The sequence below is a fragment of the Drosophila grimshawi genome, unplaced genomic scaffold (assembly GCF_018153295.1).
Source record: "Drosophila grimshawi isolate 15287-2541.00 unplaced genomic scaffold, ASM1815329v1 contig_1369, whole genome shotgun sequence".
In the NCBI taxonomy this organism is placed as follows: Eukaryota; Metazoa; Arthropoda; class Insecta; order Diptera; family Drosophilidae; genus Drosophila; species Drosophila grimshawi.
This window is the reverse complement of record NW_025062891.1, coordinates 1,250,001-1,271,230: the sequence shown is the minus strand read 5'-3', so window position 1 is coordinate 1,271,230 and position 21,230 is coordinate 1,250,001. Positions and strand designations below refer to the sequence as shown.

Below are 21,230 nucleotides of genomic sequence, written 5' to 3'. Positions count from 1 at the left end.
GGAACTGCCACAATTATCGACACTAACTAGCCAAGTCAGAGATTCTGTCAGCTTTTCCGACTTGCATGCGTAAAACAGGTTTTCTTTTATATTTGACACATGCCAACACGTTTGCATTTCGCCTGGATTTAAACCGCTTTGCGCTGTTGCGGTGTTAGCCAAACTAATTGGCTGCGTTTTTGGTTAATTAGCGCAGTTTGGCCAGCCACTAGACGAATGTTGCCGTTGTGTTGCCGTTGCTGTTGCTGTTGCTGTTGCACAGTTGCTGGCGTTGCGCACACGCGCTTTTATTGCCACTCAAATTGGCAGACTGAAAAAACTTTTGCCATCGGCAACAATTTTGTCTGCATTAATGCGCTGTAATTATTTTATGCCAGATAACAATCTGATATTGTCAGCCCGTTAAAATGTTCGTGTTTGCTGCTGACTTTGCCAATGAACTGCTCTGTGTTTGTGGCACGAACGAATGCAACTGCAACTGCTACATGCGTGCATGCAAATTAGGCTGGACATGGTTTGCAAAGAGTTTGCACCGATCAAATAAGCAAAGTAAATTTCTTGAATTGCGATTTCATTTTAGTTAATCCGCCAATTCAGTTTTGCATCTAAATAATTATGAAAGCTTTATTAATCTTTATTGTTTCCTTGCTTAAGGAATCGACAAAAAATATTGGACGACAATATGAAAAACTTGTAACAAACTTACCAAATTCAAATAAATTCAATGAACTATGAAATACCAAATATAAAAGAGCAAAGTGTAGTAAAATTGAGTTAGGAATACAAAATTGTTAAGAATTTCGTCGCTACTTTCTATTACAACTCAATTTGGTTTAGTAGAAAGTGCCTAGTAGTGAACTTTGTCTCAGTATTAGTCCTAGCTAATAAACTATTTGGCATTGTTTTAACTGGCGACCCACAAATGCTTGCCTGACTTGAAACTAACTAATTGGAATTCCGCAAGCCTTTGGTTCACCCTAAAAGTCGGGCCAATCTTTAAAACGGCATTTTCCATGCATTCATCTATGAATAACAGCGGCAACATCGCGCCTGTGGATACGGCCAGTGTGCCGCCTGTCATCGACTGACAGCCACAGCGAGCCCCAACAGCAACAGTAACAACAACAACAACAACAACAACAACAACTTGCAATAATTCCAACGTAGTAGTAGCAACAGCAGCAGCAACTCGGTCGTCGTCATCGCTTAAACAATTTGCAATAAATTAGCCAGCAACTGCGCCGAGTTTTCACTTGAAATGCGACTCGAATTGCATTTGCACGGCGACATTTTGTCAGGCATTTCTTCTTGTAGTCCCGTATATACATATGCATTTTGCTTTACTGTTAGCCTGTTTCCTTGCCCCAGCTAGTCTCAAATGTGCCCCACCACCTATTTGAGTGTTAAAACTATTTTTTTTTATTTTTTTTTGTCACACTAGATCTAAAGTTGAGTTGCTGTTTGCAAACAACTAGTGCAACTGCAACAAGCAACAGCTGCTGCAAGTTAATTTTTACCTGGCTGCCACATTTGGGCAGGCCCTTTCACGACACGAATCCGGACGGGGGTTTCAGAAAACTCACCTGGAATGTGTTACAGTTGTGCACAGCAGGCAGGCAGCTCGAAACGCCCACAAACTATTTATTTGGTCCACTAGCAATTTAGTACGTTAAACCCTTTTAAAGCAGACCACAAATTCCCCGAATTTATATTGGATATGCCGATGTAAGAAACTAGAAATTTGTAAACCTACAAATAAATGTTTCAACTGCTAGCTGTTAACTTTCAAGTGAAATATAAATATTGCCTTTTTTCCATTTAAATATTAATATGGCTAATTATATAGCTATTCCCTGTAATTTATATTAATTAGTATTGTTTCGGGAATACATCAAATATTTACTTGAATTTAATTATCGTGCACATGAAAATATCGGTAACAGTCCTAATTTATTTGGCATGTTGACTGAAATGAACAACTGCCACTGACAAACAAGCGAAAATACATTTTCAAAAGTTATCTTTTAACTCGTCCCTGCGACCAGTTTGGCTTATAATATATTTGGCAAATAGCTGAGAGTTGCACTGCTGCAATTAGCGTTGTTAAAACTGACATGGCATTTATCAGATTTAATTCATTTTTAATTTTTCATTCATGCATTCGATTACATAAATGGTTTAAAATGTATTCCATATTTAACAGACTAGACAACAATCCGCATTTCTAATTAGCAGCATGCTATTTCATATGCAACTATGTTGCAATGCAACGAATAAGCCCATTTATTATATAATCTGTCAAATCTAGTTGAAAAATACTGAGTACAAGAGAACACCCATTGATGGTATACAAATGTGTATATTTCCAGAGGGAGACTCCAAGTAAAACCATTTGGATGGTGCAAGTCAGAGTGGAAGCTAAAATTATATAAAATTATACTTTGTTAGAGATGATTTGAATATTGGAAATAGTTATAAAAATATAAGAACGATTATCTTATCTGTTTATTGGTTCACGACTAGCTGTAATTTAAATATACCACATTTGTGTAGTTTTATTGTATCAGAAGTGGTGATAAATATGACTATGAACATTTCGATGACACAATTTTTATATCGGTTGTTTCTATAGGAGCAGAAACATATACAGGTCAGATGATGTCTACTTTTTTTTATAGCTAAATGTGTAGAATATAGTAACACATATAATTGTATAATTTGTGCAGAAAGTCCACTACATGAAAAGTCTTATCAAGATCAACTTGAGAGCTGTTCTGCTTATAAACAAAACAAACATGACTAAATGAACTCAGTTATTGATGCTGGTCAATAATATAAATACTTTATTTACCTCCAATGCGTTCCATGAAATATTAAAAGACGTAAAATTAATAAATGAGTAATTTTCAATCATCAGTCGAGTATTTTTTTGATTCGCCCATATTATTATATAAAATTCTTATACGCAAGTATCTGGAAAGAGTGAAAAAAAAAAACTAAGAAAATACATGAAAATCATTTTATGCCTGTGTATTTTATATAATTTTATATATGGTGTATATATTCGGTTAAATATTAATTCTGTTAACATATTTGATTTTAAGTAATACAATGAAATATATCAGATACAAATGTGTCTTCTGTGCCTCTAATGCGTTCAACCTATTAAATCAGTTTTTTTGAATACTCTAACAATGATCACAAAGCCCCAATCGACCTCACCGCTAACATTGAAGACTACTTTAAAGTAACCCTCAGGAAGTATTTCAGGAAAGCCATCGCCATTGACTACACACTTATCCAGCTCGTAATCACCGTTGGGAAAGGGATCAATGTTGTCGGGATGCGGCAGATCAGAGCAGTGGTTTAAGTTTTTATAAAGCATATCAGCGTAATAGTCATCAAAAAAGGTCCGATAGTTTTGACTATTTATTTTCCAGGGAAGTGGTGTGTAGTCGTCCTCACTGCCCGATGAGCTCCGATAGCCCATTGCCTCTACCTAACATTTTTTTTAGTTAAATGCATTTGTTTATAAGGCCAGCGATATACTATACAAACCATTGTCGTGTCATCAAAGTCATAGTGAATTCCCAGTTTTACTGATACAGCGTATCCATCGCGTCCCATACGTTCCGTTTTTGCCTCCATGAACAGCTTTGATTCATCTGATGTGTACGGGGTTACGGACAGTGGCTCGTAGTCCCATTGACGCTGCAATGAAGAATAGGGTAATTCTTACCTAGTGTCCTTCCCACAGTTTACATACCAACGCGCTGCAGGCAGAACATAGAAGCAGCAATCCTTTTAAGGATGCCAGCAGCGAAAGTGAATTCATTTTAAAGTTGAATTGAATTAAAGTTGTCCACTGACTCTCTGTTCGATTGAATTGTGCTTTATATAGCGATGGTCATTGCATCTGATTGGGTCTGTACTGTGTAAATCTGTACCTTTGTGGCAATTATAGATGTGTTCACAAGATCATCTCTCTTTGTGTACATGGCATGTATTTCATGAGGTAATTGACTACTCTAATCTCAACATTATTGGTTACTTACTAAAACATACAACTTGCCACACACGAAATTATAGAGCTTGTCGCTGTTTAAATTGCAATGTGTGCGAATTATGAACCCGGAAATATAGATTTATATTTATAGATTTTATATTTATTCAACTGTAAAACCAGCCCTCAATTCTTAAACCACTTTCGTTTCACTCTCCATGGAAACATTTCACGTTAAACTTGGAATAAAATCAGTAACGATTTTATTTGTATTACAAATTTATTGTACGAATATATTGCATATGGCAGAGTCAGAAATGTAATTTTAATTAACTATTCATTAGAATGCATTACTTTTGGTAATTTCTCCCAAATTGGCTTAGCTCAATTCCAATTTGTCAAAGACCTATCTTTACTGCATGTTGTTAACAACTGCCTCCGCAGTTGTTCCGGATAATTGCAATGTTTCTCAAAGAATTTATTCAGTCTAACGTGCAACATTATATTAAATTTATTTGGGCTCGCAACTGAATTCCGATATTTTATTGATATTTTATATATTTTCAAAATTGATATATATTTCACAGCTTACCGCAGCACAGCAATTGCATAGCAGCAGCGTTATAGCTATCAGCAAGCAGTAAAACATTTCCATTTATTTTAATTAACCGTGGTCAGATTGTATGTGCCTTATATAGCAGATTATACAATCCAAATTGGTGTAGATTCCTGCCTAGCTGGCAGTTTATATTGTTAACAAGTTATTAATAAAATCACATCAGCACTTAATATCTGAAATGCTTTTCAATATCTATTACACAAGACATGCAATTAGCATCCAATTTAGTTATAGGCGGCAATTACAGGCCAATTATTGTAATCCAGAAATAAATATGATTATAAATTTTTCCATTACTTGGCAAAGACAGTAAACTAAACACGAAAAGACGACAGTTCCTGGAAATGGTGAAACTATTAAACAGCTGCCTTATTGCGTAGTAATATAGTTGTGTTCTTTGTTCATTCTTCATTTAGTCGACTTAAAACTTGCTATATAAAATATCGATTCGATTTAAGGCAGCTATCTGATCCCACAGATACCTAATATAATGTATGTGAAGATAGCAGCAACATTTATTATATTATTTATATATATTCATAAACTTTTTACATTCAAAATATTTACTATTTGATTTCTAATTGTTCATTGTCATAATAATATGCCGAAGAACTGTTAATTTTATAGAATATTGAAACTTTTTTTTTTTTATTATAGCTGAATAAGCTATTCAGAGAAGTACATAAACAATTAAACGCAAATTATTGTAAACAATTTGACCTTACTGTTAAAATTTCTGTTAAAAATTAATATTCCATTTGCAAACACAAAAATTTTTTTTTAACCCATAAAATCATTTTTTTGGAATACTTTCACAATGCATACCAAAGCCCAGTCGACTTCACCGGTAACATTGTAAATAACTTTATAGTAACCATTAGGCGCCACTTCGGGCATCCCTTCGCCAGAGATCACACACTTCTCCAACCTGTACTTATCCTTGGGAACGGGGTAAACGTTTTCGGGAAGCGGCAGGTTCGAGCAGGGGCCGAAGTTTTTATATAATATGTCAGCGTAATAGTTCTTAAGACCCTGATTGAAGGGCTGTTTCTCCATGCTCCAGGGCATCGGCCTATAGTCATCTTCACTGCCCGTTGGGCTCCGCAAGGCTATCGCCTCCATCTAAATTGTTGCTTGTTTTTAATGCATACGTTTATAAAGCCAGAAATATGCTATACAAACCATGGTCGTATCATCTATGTCATAGTTTAAGTCAAAATTTATGGTTAAAGCATATTCATCACGTCCCAATCGTTCCGTTTTTGCGTCAATGCGCAATTTCGTTGGATCTGTTGTGCTTGTGGTTATGGACAGAGGCTCATAGTCCCAATAGCGCTATAATAAATAACAGGGTTATTTTAACCAAGTGTCCTCGACACACTTTACGTACCTCGGCGCTACAGGCAACAAATAGAAAGAGCAACAATCCTGTCATAGTCGTCGATCTCAGCAAAAGTGCATTCATTTTGGTTGGGTTTAAGTTACCTAATGATTCTAAACTCAATTTAATTGTACTTGTCTTTATAAAGCTACGCGCATTGCATCTGATTAGAAGAGTAGTCTCTATTTAATGTTGTAAATCTGTAAATTTGTTGCAATTATAGCCATGTTTACAAGCTCATTTTCAATATTTAATTGCCAACAATTTGCATGTCAGTGAAAACATTGTTAAAAATATTTTAACTTTATTGGTTACTTACTCGATCTATCGTTGTTTTACATTAATCTGATGACAATTAGGTCATAATTATAAATGGTAAATAAAAACATAATAATAAAATAATAAAAAGTTTAATAAAACAATGTATAAAATTGAAGATCTGTAAATAAATTTTCTCTATTCTCCCAATTCTTAAGTAACCCACAAATATTAAGAATAAATTCGATAAACTTGAATTAATTTTTAACCACTTTTCGAGTTATGATTCAGCTTTAATTATCGAAAGTTTGTATATGCTCAGCAAATATTAAACAATTGTATTGTATTTGCATGTATGATATACTATAATGTAGTTTGGCTTGTCATTTATATAGTATTCAACAAGATTTGAGCCAGACTGCTTTTAATTTTACTAACTTTACTTATTATTTATTCATGGAAAAGTTACTTCAAACGCTGAACCCAATTTCAGTTTGTCGCGTAGACTTTTCTTTAGCTCTAGATAAATATTACATGTATCTCCCATCTTCAACAGTATATCCAATATATTCAAGTAAAATAAACATTCAAAATGTGGTTTTCGATCCATTTGAAATCTTGAAATTTAATCATTTTATACAATTCATGATATTGATAGAAATGATTAGAATTAGTAATACCTCCAGTCAGATTTCGTCGTCACCCTCGCAATACCAGTAAAACCAACGTCGACCTGTCCGGTACTTGAGAGAACAATCTTATAGTAACCCTCTGCCATTATTTCGGGTAAGCCTTCGCCACTGACCTCACACTTGGTGAAAGTGTAGGTTCCCATGGGAAATGGGTATGCGTTTGCGGGCTCTGGAAGATTCGAGCAGGGCTTCAAATTCGCGTAGCTCACGTTGGTGTAAAAATCGATAACAAATTGTTGAAATGTCTGATTTTCTATACTCCAGGGCAGTGGCTTATAGTCATCCTCGTAGCCCGAATAGCTGCTATAGAGCGTCCCCTGTATCTGAAAGATGGAAGGGATGGGTTTGCAATCCACGCTTACATGAAAATAGTCATCGGCTTGGGGTGACCCACCATTGTTCTCTCGTCCATTTCGTAACTGATTGTAAGTTCAGCCGAAAACACATGATTCCGTCCATCGCGCTCAACCCATGCCTCAAATTTCGCTTTCGAATCGTCTGAGCTGTAGGTTTCAATGGAGAGAGGTTCATAATCCCAATTACGCTGAAATCGGGATCAGGATGGTATTAATTATTTTAGTCCCTTATTCTGCGATTCCTCTGCTTACCGCTCCAGAGCAGCCATTGAACAGCAGCAGCGTAATGGAGGATAGTAGCAAACGCGAAAACATTTCGATTTAATTTAATCACCGATTGCAGATTGTATGTGCATTTTATAGCAAAATTTATACATTCAAAAACTGAGTCGATTTTTGTCTGTTGTTGGCGGTAAATGTTGTTAACAATTGTCCAATAAAATCATGTCAATGTTTTAATATCTGAAATGTTTTTCAATCTCTAACACATATAACATGCAACTTTGTTGTCCATTTATTCACATGCAAAGAATATTGTCATCAATCTTTGCACTATCAGTGCAGTGAGAGAGAGGGAGAGTGCTCCAAAAAAACTGAGGACTGCTCTGCCCTGGAAAACAGTCTATAAAAATAATTGAATGTCGTGTTTAACAGCATATTTTACATATTTAGTTTGTTGTTCAGATTAGTGGAATTGATTGCTTAACCCATTCCCGACCGCTGTGCCTGTGTTTGGTCAAAAAATTTACCATATTTAATTAGCTGTATTTTTAGAAACAGCAAAAACAACAGAGATTAACTCATATAACAATAATCAAAATGTTGACTTGCTTTAGTACTGATTTTCACGAAAAATGTGGTTTTAGCGTGTCAGTGTTAATTTGATTGCATTTAAGGCATGTCGATTTATTAAAAAACAAACCCAGATCATTTGATTTACATGCATAAAAGAATCATTCTTTTAATTTCTCAACACTGTTAGTAAAATATCCTTATTTAATATATAGTCTGAAATGTTTAATTACGTTGATCAGTCTGCGTTGTAGTCTTAAAGAGTTGACTAACCATTTGATATCATTGTTTAAATATTTCTTGAATTTTGAGATGCATGTGCAACACGATACTCCCTTTGTTTTTCAACAATTACGTGGTATAATAGCGATTGTTCGAGGCAGCGTTACACAAAGCAGCGGGCACTTGAAAGTGCCGCAAAGAGCAGAGCCAGCCACTTCAGTTTGAACCATTCAGTGATCGATATTGAAAAACCAATTGAATTGGTGCTATGCGGCTGCGGCGGTGCACCCCTTTGTGCCCGCCACTTAAGTGGCATGATCGGCACTCGAGTGCGTTCATTCGTTCATCACATTCTGGCGCTGTGGTTGCTGCCTGCGCGCAATGGTGGTAATGGTGGTAATGGTGGTGATGGCATCCATATTCATTCCACAGGCGACTGCACTTAATTTAATTGAAGCCAGCGACAGCGACGACGAACCACAGGCGATTGAGCCACCAACGCAACCAGACACCCACCACAACAAGTATGCAACATATGTATATACATATACATATATTTGTGAGCTAAAATCAAATTTATCGCACATCGCACCGAATCAAAAAACAATACAAGTGGTGGCCAGACGGACGGGTCGGGTACTCAATTGATGCCGCAACTTGAAGTTGCAAGGAGTTTGAAGTTTGTTGTTGTTGCTTCTTGCTCTTTGCGGTTAGTTTGCTAATAAAAGCGCAACTGGCGACTCCCCAGAGGCGTTCATTTAGCGGCAGCAGCAACGGCAGCGGCAACAACGGATCGATCTCTGCTCCAACCACAAAAGATGACGATGTGGTCGTAAATCTTGAACTTAGTTGCGCCCCTGAACCTCGCCATTTCCCCCCAGTTCGTCCATTCCCCATGCCTGCTAGCTCTGCTCTGCTCTGCTTGATGTTTAGTACGTGCGGACAGGCTTTGGGGCACAGTGCGGCACAGCTATAACAAGACTCGAATGCTGCATGTTCCATGCTCGCTTCCCCTGCCCTCGGCCGTGCCTACCCTCGCTGCCATCCTTCTTCCTACTCAGCAGCCAACGAGCAGCCATAAAAATGCAGCAGGGAAATATATTTATACATACACATATAATCTTATTTTCAACTTTTTTTTATATTTATTTTTTATTTTTTTTATTTAGCTTTTAGTTTTTTTTTTGAGTTCCAATTTAAAACACGACTTCGTCGAACGCTGACCGTCGCTGTCTTTTGTGTATCTGCAAAGAGCTGAAAGAGCCCCGGCAGCTTATTTTTCCTTTGCGCCTCTGCTCTTTGTTGTCGTTGTTTTTCTTGCCACTTTGCCGCTCCACAGCCGAATTCGATGTGGTTGTGGTTGTTGTTGTTGTTGTTGCTGGGGATGGGGATGGGGATTGTGTTCAACGGCGGCTATTAGTAATTTATTGATTTGTCTAAATTATGGAGTGTTTCAATCGAATCGGCTTGCTTGTTTGTTTTGTTTATTATGTCTTGCAACACGACTTGCCGCACATTGGCACATTGACGCCGCCACATGCCGCATGGCCCACCCACATGCACGTGGCGTTAATCAGAGCCGTTGCCATCTTGCCCCATGGGAACTATACAAGAATTTGTGAAATTATCTCAAATTCGAAATCAAAAACCGATTTATATTTATAAATAATAACACAACTTAACACGTCGAATTTTGTATACTCTTGCCGACGACGAGGGAAGTATTTATTAACATAATAATAAATATTGAAATCTTCATGAAAAAAATAGAAAACCAAAATGATTTTATTCCCATATCCGATTCTCTCGAGTGTTGCAACATTTTTAATGGACTGCTCGGAGTGTGATGGGAAACGTGAGTGAACATCGAGCAAAATGAAATATTTTCTTTATCAAATACCACACCAAACTGAGTAATGCTATTCATGGCATATCCGAGTGGGCTCGCTTCGCATTTAATAATGGCAATAAAAACCAACAACTCAATTAATAAAATATCCATATTAAATGGCACAATTACAGCCCAAACACACACACACACACACACACACACACAAAACAAACGGCAAATGGCAAATAAAATAGCAACCCACAATAAAAATGAAATAAACGTCAAATATATGCGTACATATTATATTAAATGTAGACTTTTGTGTGTGTGTGTGTGTGTGTGTATATACATACGCTATTTAATAATTATCGTAAAAAAATGCTAACCGCATGCAAATTGAATAGCTTGTGGCGGGCTTTAAAACACAATAATCCCCGAGACTTTCCAACCGCCTCATATATGCCAGTCAATGGAACCGCCAAAAGACTGCGTAGGAGTTATGACGATCATAAAGTGTTGGAAGTTGCGACCCAATTTGTGAAACTGTCATAGATAGTATAGCCATAGCCATAGCCATAAAGCACAACGAGCTTTTCAACACACACACAGACACAGATACACACACACTCACACACACAGACACAGATACACACACACACACACACACAGATGCACGTGCAGTGGCTGATTTTAGTGTCTGACAAAGCGGCTTACGTGGACGAGCAAAGAGGGAACTAAAAAGCGATTATCTGCTCACACAACTTGTTCATACAAATGTGCACACACACACACACACACACATACACACATACACACACGTGCACACACACACATACACATACATAGTGGTTTAAGTACGTCTTAATAAGCACCCACTAACAGTAACGGAGTGAGCAGTTTTAAGTGACAAGTCGACAACACACAACGACTTAATTACGAGCGCCGACATCTGCCGTCAGTCACCAATGACGTCACAGCCTGCCAGCCAGCCAGCCAATAGCAATATCAGACAGTCAGAGTCACTCCAAATAGTTAGAGCAAAAAGCAAAAAGCAAAAAGCTCGCTCTTTGTTTGCTATAATAACTAAATTCCTTATGCTTAATTCACTCATCAGTTGCTCAACTGCTTAGTAAGTCATAGTGTTACTAAGAGCGTGTGTGTGTGTGTGTGTGTGTGTGTGTGTGCGTGTGTGTGAGTGTAAGACGAGATATTTTTTATATGACAAATAGTTTTGACTGGGGCGATTCTAATTGCGGTTTTGGTTATTTAGGTCTGTTATCGCAATTATCTTATCACTGAATCGCTACCGTATGTACATTTGTTCATATGTACATATGTGTGTATGTATGTATGCTTGTATGCTTGTATACGTTATCCCAAAATCATATTTCAAGCACTCGAGTTGGCTGGCTTATCAGTCAATTGCGAAAAGTGTTTTAATTGCCCAGGTCGTTAAGTTGTCTGCCAAGTGCAGCCAGCCCGCGCAGCAAATCACAGCTGCATTGAACGTGAGACTTTTTCCTCTCCTACTCAACACTCTCCTCTTCCAGTCTCAGTGCGATTGATAGAGGAGGGGTGGGAGTGCAAGCGATAAGAGGGCTGGCAAAGTCGCTAATCACGAAACTGGAAAGGCAGCCACACTTGAAAAGCAACAAATTTTTTTATTTATGTATATATATATATATATAAATAATATTTTTTTTGGTCTTCTGTTGTTGTTATTACTTTGCATGTTTTATTTATAGGCTTTCAACGTTGATGGCTTATTGATTGTACACACGTATTACTCTTTTACTCACACATATACTCATACTCTACCTCTCTCTTTCTCTCTCATTGCAGTTTTGAAAATGAACAGTTTGGCCCGAGGGCCGAGGCCCTGCGTCTCCACCCAGTCACGTCGTTGCCTGGAAAATTCATCAGTGCGGCAACGCCACCAGCAGCAAGCTTTCAACAACAACAAGAACAACAACAACAGCAACTACAGTAACAATAACAATAATAACAGTAATACAAATATAAACAAGCAGAAGATCAGCCACATAACTGCTGGCTGCAGCAACAACACATTGAAAAGTACGTTCCTAGGCAATATTGGTAGTACTTTGGGCCCGCACAAAGCGGCCGCCCGATCGTTTGCGTCTGCATGGAGTCAATGAGACGTAACGAGGCGAACACTAGCCACCACCCGAATAAGGTATGCACTATTTACGTATATATCTATATTATATATATATACACCTACCCCCCCCCCCCCCTTCCGAAAAAAAAGCGATAAGAGCCGTAATTATTTTTATTGTCATCTGGTTAGGGTGAGGGGGCCCTCCTCATCAAGTGGGCGAGTTCTCAAGTGGCCACTAGACTTTTACAGTGCGCAGATAAAGCACAAAATATGATAATGATAACGGTAAAGCAAAAAATAATAAACAAACAAAAAAAAAATAAAAAAAATTACAACATACTATTTGTATTTGTTCAAGTTGCGTTTTGTTGTTGTTGCTTTATGGTTGGCTTAAGTATGTGTGATATTTGATTTATGGGGTTAAAACGAAAAATGTATGTAATCGCAGTTACTTAAAGCTATCTAACTTAATATATTATTATTGAGTGAAGCGTAAATCAAATAGCAACAATCACAGTAACAACAACAACAGCAACAACAACAACAGCAGCAACGGTCTGAAAACTACAATATTAGTTTGTCGTTTACCAACACTCTCTATTATTAAAGTGGCGTTTTTGTTTATACGCGCTCTCTCATTTCGGTCTCTCCGGCTCTCGCTCTCTCTGAATCTCTTGCTTCCTCTCCCGCTCAATGCGTGTATGTGTGCGTGTTTTGGTGTACATGTATTACATTTGTGTGTATTGCGTGCGTGCCGTTTTCGGTGGTTGCTCTTTGAGCTGTTTTTTTTTTTTTTTTTTTCTGTTCAGTCTCATCTGCGTCGCCGCGCTGCCAAACGAAAAAGGACGCCGAAGAACGCTCGCGCAAAACATTTTCGGCGTTTTTCTTCTTTATTATTATTATTATTATTTTGATTTTGTTAAAAATTTACAAATGTACAACGAATCGCTTGCACTACTCACATCGAATTATCGAATAATTTGGTCGCTTGTTATGGAATGGAAAAATCGCTTGAAAAGGTAACCACCGAAAAAAGCAAGGCGCATTTCAAACTTCAACTTTGTGTTTCCCCTTCCCACTACTCTTTGTATGTTTTTTCGTTCGTTTCTTTTATTGTATGTGTAATTTTATGATTTAGAACTCTTCTTTGTCACACGCACAGCTGCATAACTAAAATTGTTCTTTGGTGTCTTTTCTTTTTGGTGTGTTGCAGGTGGCCCTGAATAGCAGCAACGTAGCAACGGAAAGCAATATTAAGAGTAAATTGTTAGCTAATTTAAGTGCGGCAAACGCAACAACAGTAGCAGCATCGGTATCGGCAGCAGGAACAGCAGCGGCTACAACAACAGCAACAACAACAGCAATTGCAACAACAGCAGCAGCAACAACAACGACAACGGCAGCCACAAACCAAGCATTGAATTTCAATAACAAAGTGAAGGCAACAACAGCAACGAATAATTTGCAAGGCAACAGTGCGATTAAGAAGCATACGAGTAAGTAGAGCACACAATTACACACACACACATGGACACACATATATATATGAATACATATATATATATATATATGTATGTAGATATGCACATGCCTAGGGCAAAATGCAACTGGAAGTCAAATTGCAAATTGCACGCGCTAAAAACTGAGAAAAAAAATTGCTGCTTTTCATTTCGTTTGTCAAATTGCATTGGCGGCGCTCTCTCAAAACTCCGACTTGAGCCGGCAGTCATCTTGATAACACAAACAGCTAAGCCAAAAGTGCTGCTCGCCTTTCTGCTTTACACTCGGCTAGTGATTAATTTACGAGCTTTTAATTAGGCTCTTTTATTGAGTAATCAGCATGTCAGCTCAAAGCAGAACTCAAATTCTAAACGCATTTCTAATTTTTCTTTCTCTCTCTTTCGTCGTTATCTGTGTTTGGCATGCAGAATTGATTGGCGGTAGCAAGACAAACGCCGCAAATACAACAACAACAACTTCAACAGCAGCAGCAGCGGCGGCGGCGGCATCGGCATCGTCAAGCAGCAGCAGCAGCAGTTCATCATCGAATTCGAGTGAATCAAAGGATACGAATTTTGAGTACGAGGACGAGTGGAATATTGGCGGCATACCAGAGTTGCTGGACGATCTAGACGCTGATATTGAAAAGTCGGCGGCGCATTCGGGTGGTGGCAACCAAACGACAGCGGCGACAACGACAGCGGCGACAACAGCAGCAGCAACAACAACAACAGCAGCAGCAGCAACACTAAATGCTAAACAAGCAACAGCAGCAGCAACAACATCACATAAAACGCACAAAACCACATTGCATAGCAATTTGTCGGCCACATCGCCAACCACAATTAAGTTCACACGCCAGCCCATTGCCAGCGGCACCGGCAGTGTCCCAGGAGCGCCAACAGCACCAGGAGCAGTAGCCGGAACAACTGCTTCCAATAACAATAGCAGCAGCAGCAGCAACAGCAGCAGTAGCAGTAGCAGCAGCGGTAGCAGCAGCAGCAGCAAATCTTCATCGAAACATCATCATCATCACCATCATCATCATCATTCGCATCATAGTACAAGCTCGAAGGGCTACAAGTCTGCATTAGTTGCACAATTGAATAGTCCAATCAATCACAACAACAACAACAACAACCAACAGCTGAATAAGAACAGCAGCAGCAGCGCAGTTAACAACGCCGGCAGCACATTGTCCTCCTCGACATTTGCCGGCTTCAGTAAAGGTGGCAATTTGGTTTCCTCATCGACATCCTCATCGTCAACCACATCACAGAACAGTAGCAGCAGCGGCAGCAACACCAGCAGCAGCCAGTCTTCCACAAGCGGCACTGGTCAGCCTCAGCCGCAAGCTAAATTAAACAACGCTGGCGGCATGTCCTCGCAATCAGGCAGCAACACGAGCAACAACAACAGCACCAGCGCCAGCGGCGGCGGCGGCAGCAGCAACACTAGCAGCAACAACAACAACAACAGCAGCAGCAGCAGCAGCAATAATAGCAACAGTAACACTAGCAACAACAATACGCTTGGTGGCGCCACAATAGGTGGCCAGAGTACGCAAAGCGGCAGCGGTAAATCGAGCGCAAAAATGTCCATTGATCATCAGGCCACGCTCGATAAAGGACTTAAAATGAAGATCAAACGCACCAAGCCCGGCACCAAAAGTTCCGAGGCCAAACACGAAATAGTTAAGGCCACAGATCAACAGCAACAACAGCAGCAGCAGCAACAACAACAGCAGCAGCAGAACGGTGCGCTGGGCAACAGCAACCAGCAGGACGATGGTGGCAGCACCAGCAGCAGCAGCGGCAGCAGTAGCAGCAGCAATGCGCTCAGCAACAACAGTAGCAGTAGCAGCAGCAATAACAGCAGCAGCAACAGTAACAACTCAAGCAATTCTTCCAGTAAAAAGCATCTCAATAATTCCAGCAGCAGCAGCAGCAGCAATAGCAACAACAACAACAGCAGTAGCAACAACAATGCGCACGGCAGCAGCAGCAGCAGCAACAACAACAACGCACAATCAACGCCGCAGAGCAACAAACGCGGCAGCAGCGGCCATCGGCGCGAGAAAACCAAGGATAAAAACGCACATTCCAATCGCCTCAGTGTGGACAAGTCAGCTGCCGCCTCGGCAGCGGGCGAGAAGGACACGCCCGAAAAGAACGCCAGCAATAATAGCAACAGCAGCAGCAGTAACAACAACAACAATAACAATACCAGCAACAGCAGCAATTGCCAATGCAATGGCGATATTGCTGGCAGTGCAGCGTTGCAGCCCTGTTCGCATCACGCCTGCATACGGCGCAACAGTGGCAACAGCAGTGGCGGCGGCGGTGGCAGCAACAATTCCTCTGCATCCGCTGTGCCACCAGGCGTATTTACGCCCTCTGCTGGCTCACCAGCTGCTGTTGTCTCTGCTGCAGCATCGCTGCTGGCTGCTACAACGGCAGCAACGGCAAGCGCCGCCGCACAGTCAGCAGCAGCGAACAGCAGCGGCGGCGTCGGCGGCAACGGTGGCAGCAGTGGCAACAACAGTGGTGGCATTAATGCTGGTGCTGCCAATGCGCCAAATGGGCCGCCCGGCAAGGAAGCCAGCATTAAAATCTCCTCACACATTGCCGCACAGCTGGCAGCAGCAGCGGCCTCCTCCAGCAGCAACAGTAACAACAACAGCGGCAGCAGCTATGCAGGCAGCCAAAGCTGTGCTGGTGCTGCAGCAGCAGCAGCAACTGTTGCCGGCGGTGGCGCTGGTGTTGCTGGCTTGAGCAGTGCAGAGAGCAAGGCACAGGCCAAAATGATGGCGCCCGGCATGATCTCAGCCACCATGCACCACACAATTTCGGTGCCAGCGGGCAGCACTGCAGCCGGCGGCAGCGGCGATGATGACAGCAAATCACCGCCAGCGAAACGGGCCAAGCACAGCGAGAACAGCAGTGGGGGCAAGGATATGGTCGATATATGCATTGGCACCTCTGTCGGCACAATTACCGAGCCGGACTGCTTGGGACCCTGCGAGCCGGGCACCTCGGTCACACTCGAGGGCATCGTTTGGCATGAGACCGAGGGCGGTGTTCTCGTCGTGAATGTGACGTGGCGCGGCAAAACCTATGTGGGCACCCTGCTCGACTGCACCCGACACGATTGGGCTCCTCCAAGGTGAGTAGCTGCATCCATAGTTCCTACTCAATCAAACCTTCAAACTGTTACCCAAAAAATAAAGATGCCTTTATCCAAAAACCAATTTTTTTTTGTTTTTGCTTATATTTCGTTTATGCTTTTTGGCAACAGTTTGAAAGGCAGTTCGAAGAACGATTCCCAACGATTTCCAACGATTTTTCATTTTAAATTTCAAGCACTGAACTTGGCTTTCTCTAATATTACTTTTTCTTCCTAAAAATCAATTTTACGGAATTAGTTTCTTATTCATAGACAAAGTTTAGTTGCCCGGGAAACAGAAATCAAAATTTATTTATTACAAAGCACTTCATATTCAATCGAATGATTGGGTTTATATAACAAAAAAAGATGGAAAAAGGAAAATATTATTTTAAGAGTGATTATAACTTCTGGAAAGTTTCTAAATTGTGGAAGCCATTTTGTCATTTATGCAATAGCTTAAAAAAAAAAACTAATTCTCAAATTATTAAATAATGATTTCTGTAATCTAATTTGACTGAACATCTTATAGATCATACAGATATTATATCTTAATTTGGATTAATTAAATGAAAATAAGATTAGGTGTGACTAAAGATATTGTTAACTCTGTGGACAAATGAACTATTTATTTATTTATAAACATATCACGAGTAAAATTGCCTTGAGTAATTCATGCTAAAACCTTTTAAAAATTGATTGCAGATTCTGTGATTCACCAACTGAAGAATTAGATTCTCGAACTCCAAAGGGACGTGGCAAGCGCGGACGGAGCGCAGGTCTAACGCCCGATCTGAGCAACTTTACCGAAACCAGAAGCTCGGTAAGCGATGGCATTTACATCCTGACATCTTACTCGATGTTACTCCAATGAAAATGCGGTATTTTAAATGGTTGCTGTGTGATTCACATTGCAGATTTACTTCTCACATGCCCAGGTGCACTCGAAGTTGCGCAATGGCGCCACCAAAGGACGTGGAGCGACGCGCAGCGCCACTGGGAATGCGACCAATAGCGGTAGCAGCTCATCGGGCAATGGTGGCGGCGGTGGTGGTGGTGGTGGCAGCAGTGGCAATGGAGGTGGTGCCACACCCAGCACATCACCGACAGCATTTTTGCCGCCACGGCCTGAGAAGCGCAAATCAAAGGACGAGGCGCCGTCACCGCTCAACGGCGATGGCGCCGATGGTGCCGGTGGAATTGTGAGCATGGTCAATGCCAGCGGCATACCAATTTCGGCCAGCGGCGGTGGCCTGGCCACCCAGCCGCAGAGCCTGCTCAATCCGGTGACTGGACTCAATGTGCAAATCAACACAAAAAAATGTAAGACTGCCTCGCCGTGCGCGATCTCACCGGTGCTGCTCGAGTGTCCCGAGCAGGACTGCAGCAAGAAGTACAAGCATGCCAATGGGCTGCGCTATCATCAGTCGCATGCGCACGGCGCCAGCGGCGGTGGCAGCAGCAGCGGCGGTGGTGGCGGCACCAGCTCCATGGATGAGGATTCCATGCAGGCGCCCGAGGAGCCAGCAACGCCCCCATCACCGATGCCAGCGGCAGCAACTGGAGCAACAGTTTCCGGTACAACCACAGCAACCACTGTTGCAGCAGTAGCATCAGCAGCAGCAGCAGCAACACCAGCCACAGCAACACCTAATGTCACATCGCCCATCGCAGCTGTGGCCAATGGCACAGTGGGAATAGGATTGGGAGCAGCGGCAGCAGCAGCCGCCACATCGGCCTTGCCAGCTGCTGTTGCCGAGTCGAGCAGCGCAACAAGTGGAAATGCAATCAACAATGCTTCCAGCACAGTAACGGATGTGTCTATCGCTGCAGCAGCAGCAGCAGCAGCATCAGCCGCTCCACTCCCCCCGCTGCCACTGGTGGTTGCACCAGCGTCGACAGCAGGAGTCCCACAACTACAGCAGCCTGCATTACCCAGCCAAGTGCAGCCGCAAGCGCTGCTGGCGCCCGGCAGCGTTGCTGCAGCCAATCAGCCCGTTGCTGGTGGCAGCATCACTGCTGGCATCTCCACGCAGGCTCTCTCCCAGCATCAGCAGCAGTTGCTCGGTGGCCTTGTCGGCAGCTGCGGCGCCGGTCTGCCGGCCATGCTAACCGAGCAGCAGCAACAAGCACTGCTTCAGCAGGGTGCATGTAAGTACAACACAGACTCAGCTCGAAAGAGGGATCTTGCAAGGCTTGCAGAATATTCCCTAATTGGGGCTCGCTTTAGACTCGATATTGATTTTGTAGTCTTTTTATTTGCCACATTTCGATTAAACTATTTTTCTATCCTCCAGTAAAAGCGGGCGTTTTGCGTTTTGGTCCACCAGATGCGGCGGCACTGCAGCAACAGCAACAGCAACAACAGCCGCCCGGAGGAGTCGGCACACAGCAGTCGACGCCCGGTCAGAGTCCACTGCGACCGCCCATCCTGGCACAGGATGTGCAACAACAGCAGCCACCCGCTGGCTATGTGCAACAACAACAGCCGCCGCCTGGTTTGAAGAGCTCCACTGTCTTTGGTGCGTCGCCAGTGGGCGTCAGCAGCAAGCAGAAGAAGAATCGCAAGTCACCCGGTCCCGGTGATTTCGATGGCAGTGTTTCGCGCGAGGATGTGCAGAGTCCTGCGTACAGTGATATATCGGATGATTCGACGCCCGTGGCGGAGCAGGAGTCGCTGCTGGACAAGTCGCAGCCGAGCAAGCACATCGAACTGCTCGCCGGGAAGAAGCCTAGCGAGGTGGGCGTGCCGGCAGCGCCTACGCCCACTATGCCTCCCTCTTTAGCTGGCTATGGCATGTACCAGTTCTATCCGGCTGCACAGCAGCAGCAACAACAGCAGCAACAACAGCAGCAGCAGCAGCAGCAACAACAGCAGCAGCAACAGCAGCAGCAGCAACAACAGCAGCAACAACAGCAGCAGCAACAGCAACAACAACAGCAACAACAACAGCCGCCGCAACCACAGTACATTGTGCAGCCTAATCCGGATGCACTGCAGCCGGGCAAAGTATCGCAACAGCAACACCAGCAGCAGCAGCAACAGCCGGGACTTCCGCCAGCAAACTCTCAGGCGCCACAGTCGCATCTGCTGGCGCCGCCCCCGCAGCAGGCAGTTGGACATCTTGCCGATTACAGCATCAAGAACAAGGAGCCGCCATTGGATCTAATGACAAAGCCGCCATCGCAGCCAAGTGGCCCACAACAACAGCAACAACTCCAGCAGCAGCAGCAGACCGAGAACAATGGCAAAGACACGGGACCGCCGACGTCACAATCTGGTCAGGTGCCGCCGCCGGTTAATCTCAGCGCTGTGACTGGACCACCACCAGGCGCCCTGCCACCGGGCATGGCTGGACTCGCTGGTCTGGGTGGACCCAATCCAGCCAAAACATTGGGCCACTTTTATCCCTACAAGTGAGTTGTGCCCAGTTGTTGTGTTTCCTCTTAGACAGAATCTGTGATGAATCTTTGGTTAGATCATTTTATATAAAGGCTCTAAACGATTTCCATATGTTTAACAACAGCCATCAAATGTTGCAAGCCTGATCATAAACCAAAAATGAATTGTGATCCCAACTAGACAAGCAGATTATCCCAGCCAAAGATCGGATTATTAAAGCGTTCCATTTGACACTTTATTCAATCTGGAAACACATCGATCATTTTAGATTTGCTCATGCTTAAATACTTAATACTTTTGCAGCTTTATGCCGCCTGGTTATCCGTACAGCGTGGATCCCAATTTTGGACCCGTTTCGATAGTGGCCGCCGAGGAGTCAGCCAAGCTAGGCGGACATCCAGGTCTGCCACCCAGCGCACAGGCACAGCAACAACAGCAGCAGCAGCAGCAGCAACAACAACAACAGCAGCAACAGCAGCAGCAGCAGCAGCAACAACTCGCAGGCATTAGCATTAAGGAGGAGCGCATCAAGGAGAGTCCCAGTCCGCATGAGAATCCCAAGCATATGCCGCCACAACAGCAGGTGAGTCAAGGCAACGTTGCAACAACGAGGACAATTGCTAAGTTTTGTTATATCGTGCAGCTGCTGGCAAACAAGCTGATCAAACAGGAGCCGCTGATCAAGCAGGAGATTAAGCAGGAGCCCAACTCGAATATGGGACAGCCACAGTCGTTGTCACAGCACCAGCAGCAACAGCAACAACAGCAGCAGCAACAACAGCAACAACCGCCGCCGCCACAGCAGCCACATGCGCTGCATCCAAAGGATTTGCAGGCGTTAAGTGCTTATCATCCAAGTATCTATCAGCGTCACTCCATGAGTCTG

General features: G+C 42.5%; 4 protein-coding genes across 5 annotated transcripts in view; 1 reads left to right on the top strand and 3 right to left on the bottom strand.

The window, feature by feature from the left end:
- The window catches only part of LOC6559664 (zinc finger protein 608), an 89,530-nt gene that overhangs the window by 66,563 nt on the left and 1,737 nt on the right, over positions 1-21,230 (top strand). Inside the window, exons 2-9 of one of the 2 annotated variants that reach the window (XM_032735391.2) lie at positions 11,997-12,351; positions 13,490-13,772; positions 14,205-16,941; positions 17,647-17,764; positions 17,859-19,092; positions 19,239-20,358; positions 20,648-20,927; positions 20,988-21,230. The exon at positions 20,988-21,230 is cut by the window's right edge and continues 32 nt beyond it. In XM_032735391.2, coding sequence (XP_032591282.1) covers positions 12,301-12,351; positions 13,490-13,772; positions 14,205-16,941; positions 17,647-17,764; positions 17,859-19,092; positions 19,239-20,358; positions 20,648-20,927; positions 20,988-21,230 — 6,066 coding nt within the window. In that variant the 5' untranslated portion in view covers positions 11,997-12,300. Of the gene's footprint in view, positions 1-11,996; positions 12,352-13,225; positions 13,296-13,489; positions 13,773-14,204; positions 16,942-17,646; positions 17,765-17,858; positions 19,093-19,238; positions 20,359-20,647; positions 20,928-20,987 lie in introns of those variants that run through there. The other variant, XM_032735393.2, reaches the window with a different exon arrangement.
- Positions 3,019-3,865, bottom strand: LOC6559197. Its single transcript, XM_001986942.2, has 3 exons — positions 3,767-3,865; positions 3,559-3,711; positions 3,019-3,499 (listed from the first exon to the last, which is right to left on the bottom strand). Exons 1-3 carry the CDS (start codon positions 3,833-3,835, stop codon positions 3,158-3,160), a joined length of 564 nt encoding a protein of 187 aa, XP_001986978.2. The 5' UTR covers positions 3,836-3,865; the 3' UTR covers positions 3,019-3,157.
- LOC6559344 lies at positions 5,114-6,112 on the bottom strand. Its single transcript, XM_001986941.2, has 3 exons — positions 6,013-6,112; positions 5,805-5,957; positions 5,114-5,744 (listed from the first exon to the last, which is right to left on the bottom strand). Exons 1-3 carry the CDS (start codon positions 6,085-6,087, stop codon positions 5,403-5,405), a joined length of 570 nt encoding a protein of 189 aa, XP_001986977.2. The 5' UTR covers positions 6,088-6,112; the 3' UTR covers positions 5,114-5,402.
- LOC6560249 lies at positions 6,862-7,637 on the bottom strand. Its single transcript, XM_001986940.2, has 3 exons — positions 7,562-7,637; positions 7,348-7,497; positions 6,862-7,276 (listed from the first exon to the last, which is right to left on the bottom strand). The coding sequence occupies exons 1-3, from the start codon at positions 7,622-7,624 to the stop codon at positions 6,932-6,934; spliced, it is 558 nt and encodes a 185-aa protein (XP_001986976.1). The 5' UTR covers positions 7,625-7,637; the 3' UTR covers positions 6,862-6,931.

Coding starts and splice junctions, on each gene's coding strand:
- LOC6559197 (XM_001986942.2), bottom strand. CDS start 3,835: ATGAATTCACTTTCGCTGCTGGCATCCTTAAAAGGATTGCTGCTTCTA. Junction 3,712..3,766: donor GTTCTGCCTGCAGCGCGTTG/GTATGTAAACTG, acceptor TCTTCATTGCAG/CGTCAATGGGACTACGAGCC. Junction 3,500..3,558: donor ACTTTGATGACACGACAATG/GTTTGTATAGTA, acceptor AAAAAATGTTAG/GTAGAGGCAATGGGCTATCG.
- LOC6559344 (XM_001986941.2), bottom strand. CDS start 6,087: ATGAATGCACTTTTGCTGAGATCGACGACTATGACAGGATTGTTGCTC. Junction 5,958..6,012: donor TTGTTGCCTGTAGCGCCGAG/GTACGTAAAGTG, acceptor TATTTATTATAG/CGCTATTGGGACTATGAGCC. Junction 5,745..5,804: donor ACATAGATGATACGACCATG/GTTTGTATAGCA, acceptor GCAACAATTTAG/ATGGAGGCGATAGCCTTGCG.
- LOC6560249 (XM_001986940.2), bottom strand. CDS start 7,624: ATGTTTTCGCGTTTGCTACTATCCTCCATTACGCTGCTGCTGTTCAAT. Junction 7,498..7,561: donor TCAATGGCTGCTCTGGAGCG/GTAAGCAGAGGA, acceptor TCCCGATTTCAG/CGTAATTGGGATTATGAACC. Junction 7,277..7,347: donor AAATGGACGAGAGAACAATG/GTGGGTCACCCC, acceptor TCCATCTTTCAG/ATACAGGGGACGCTCTATAG.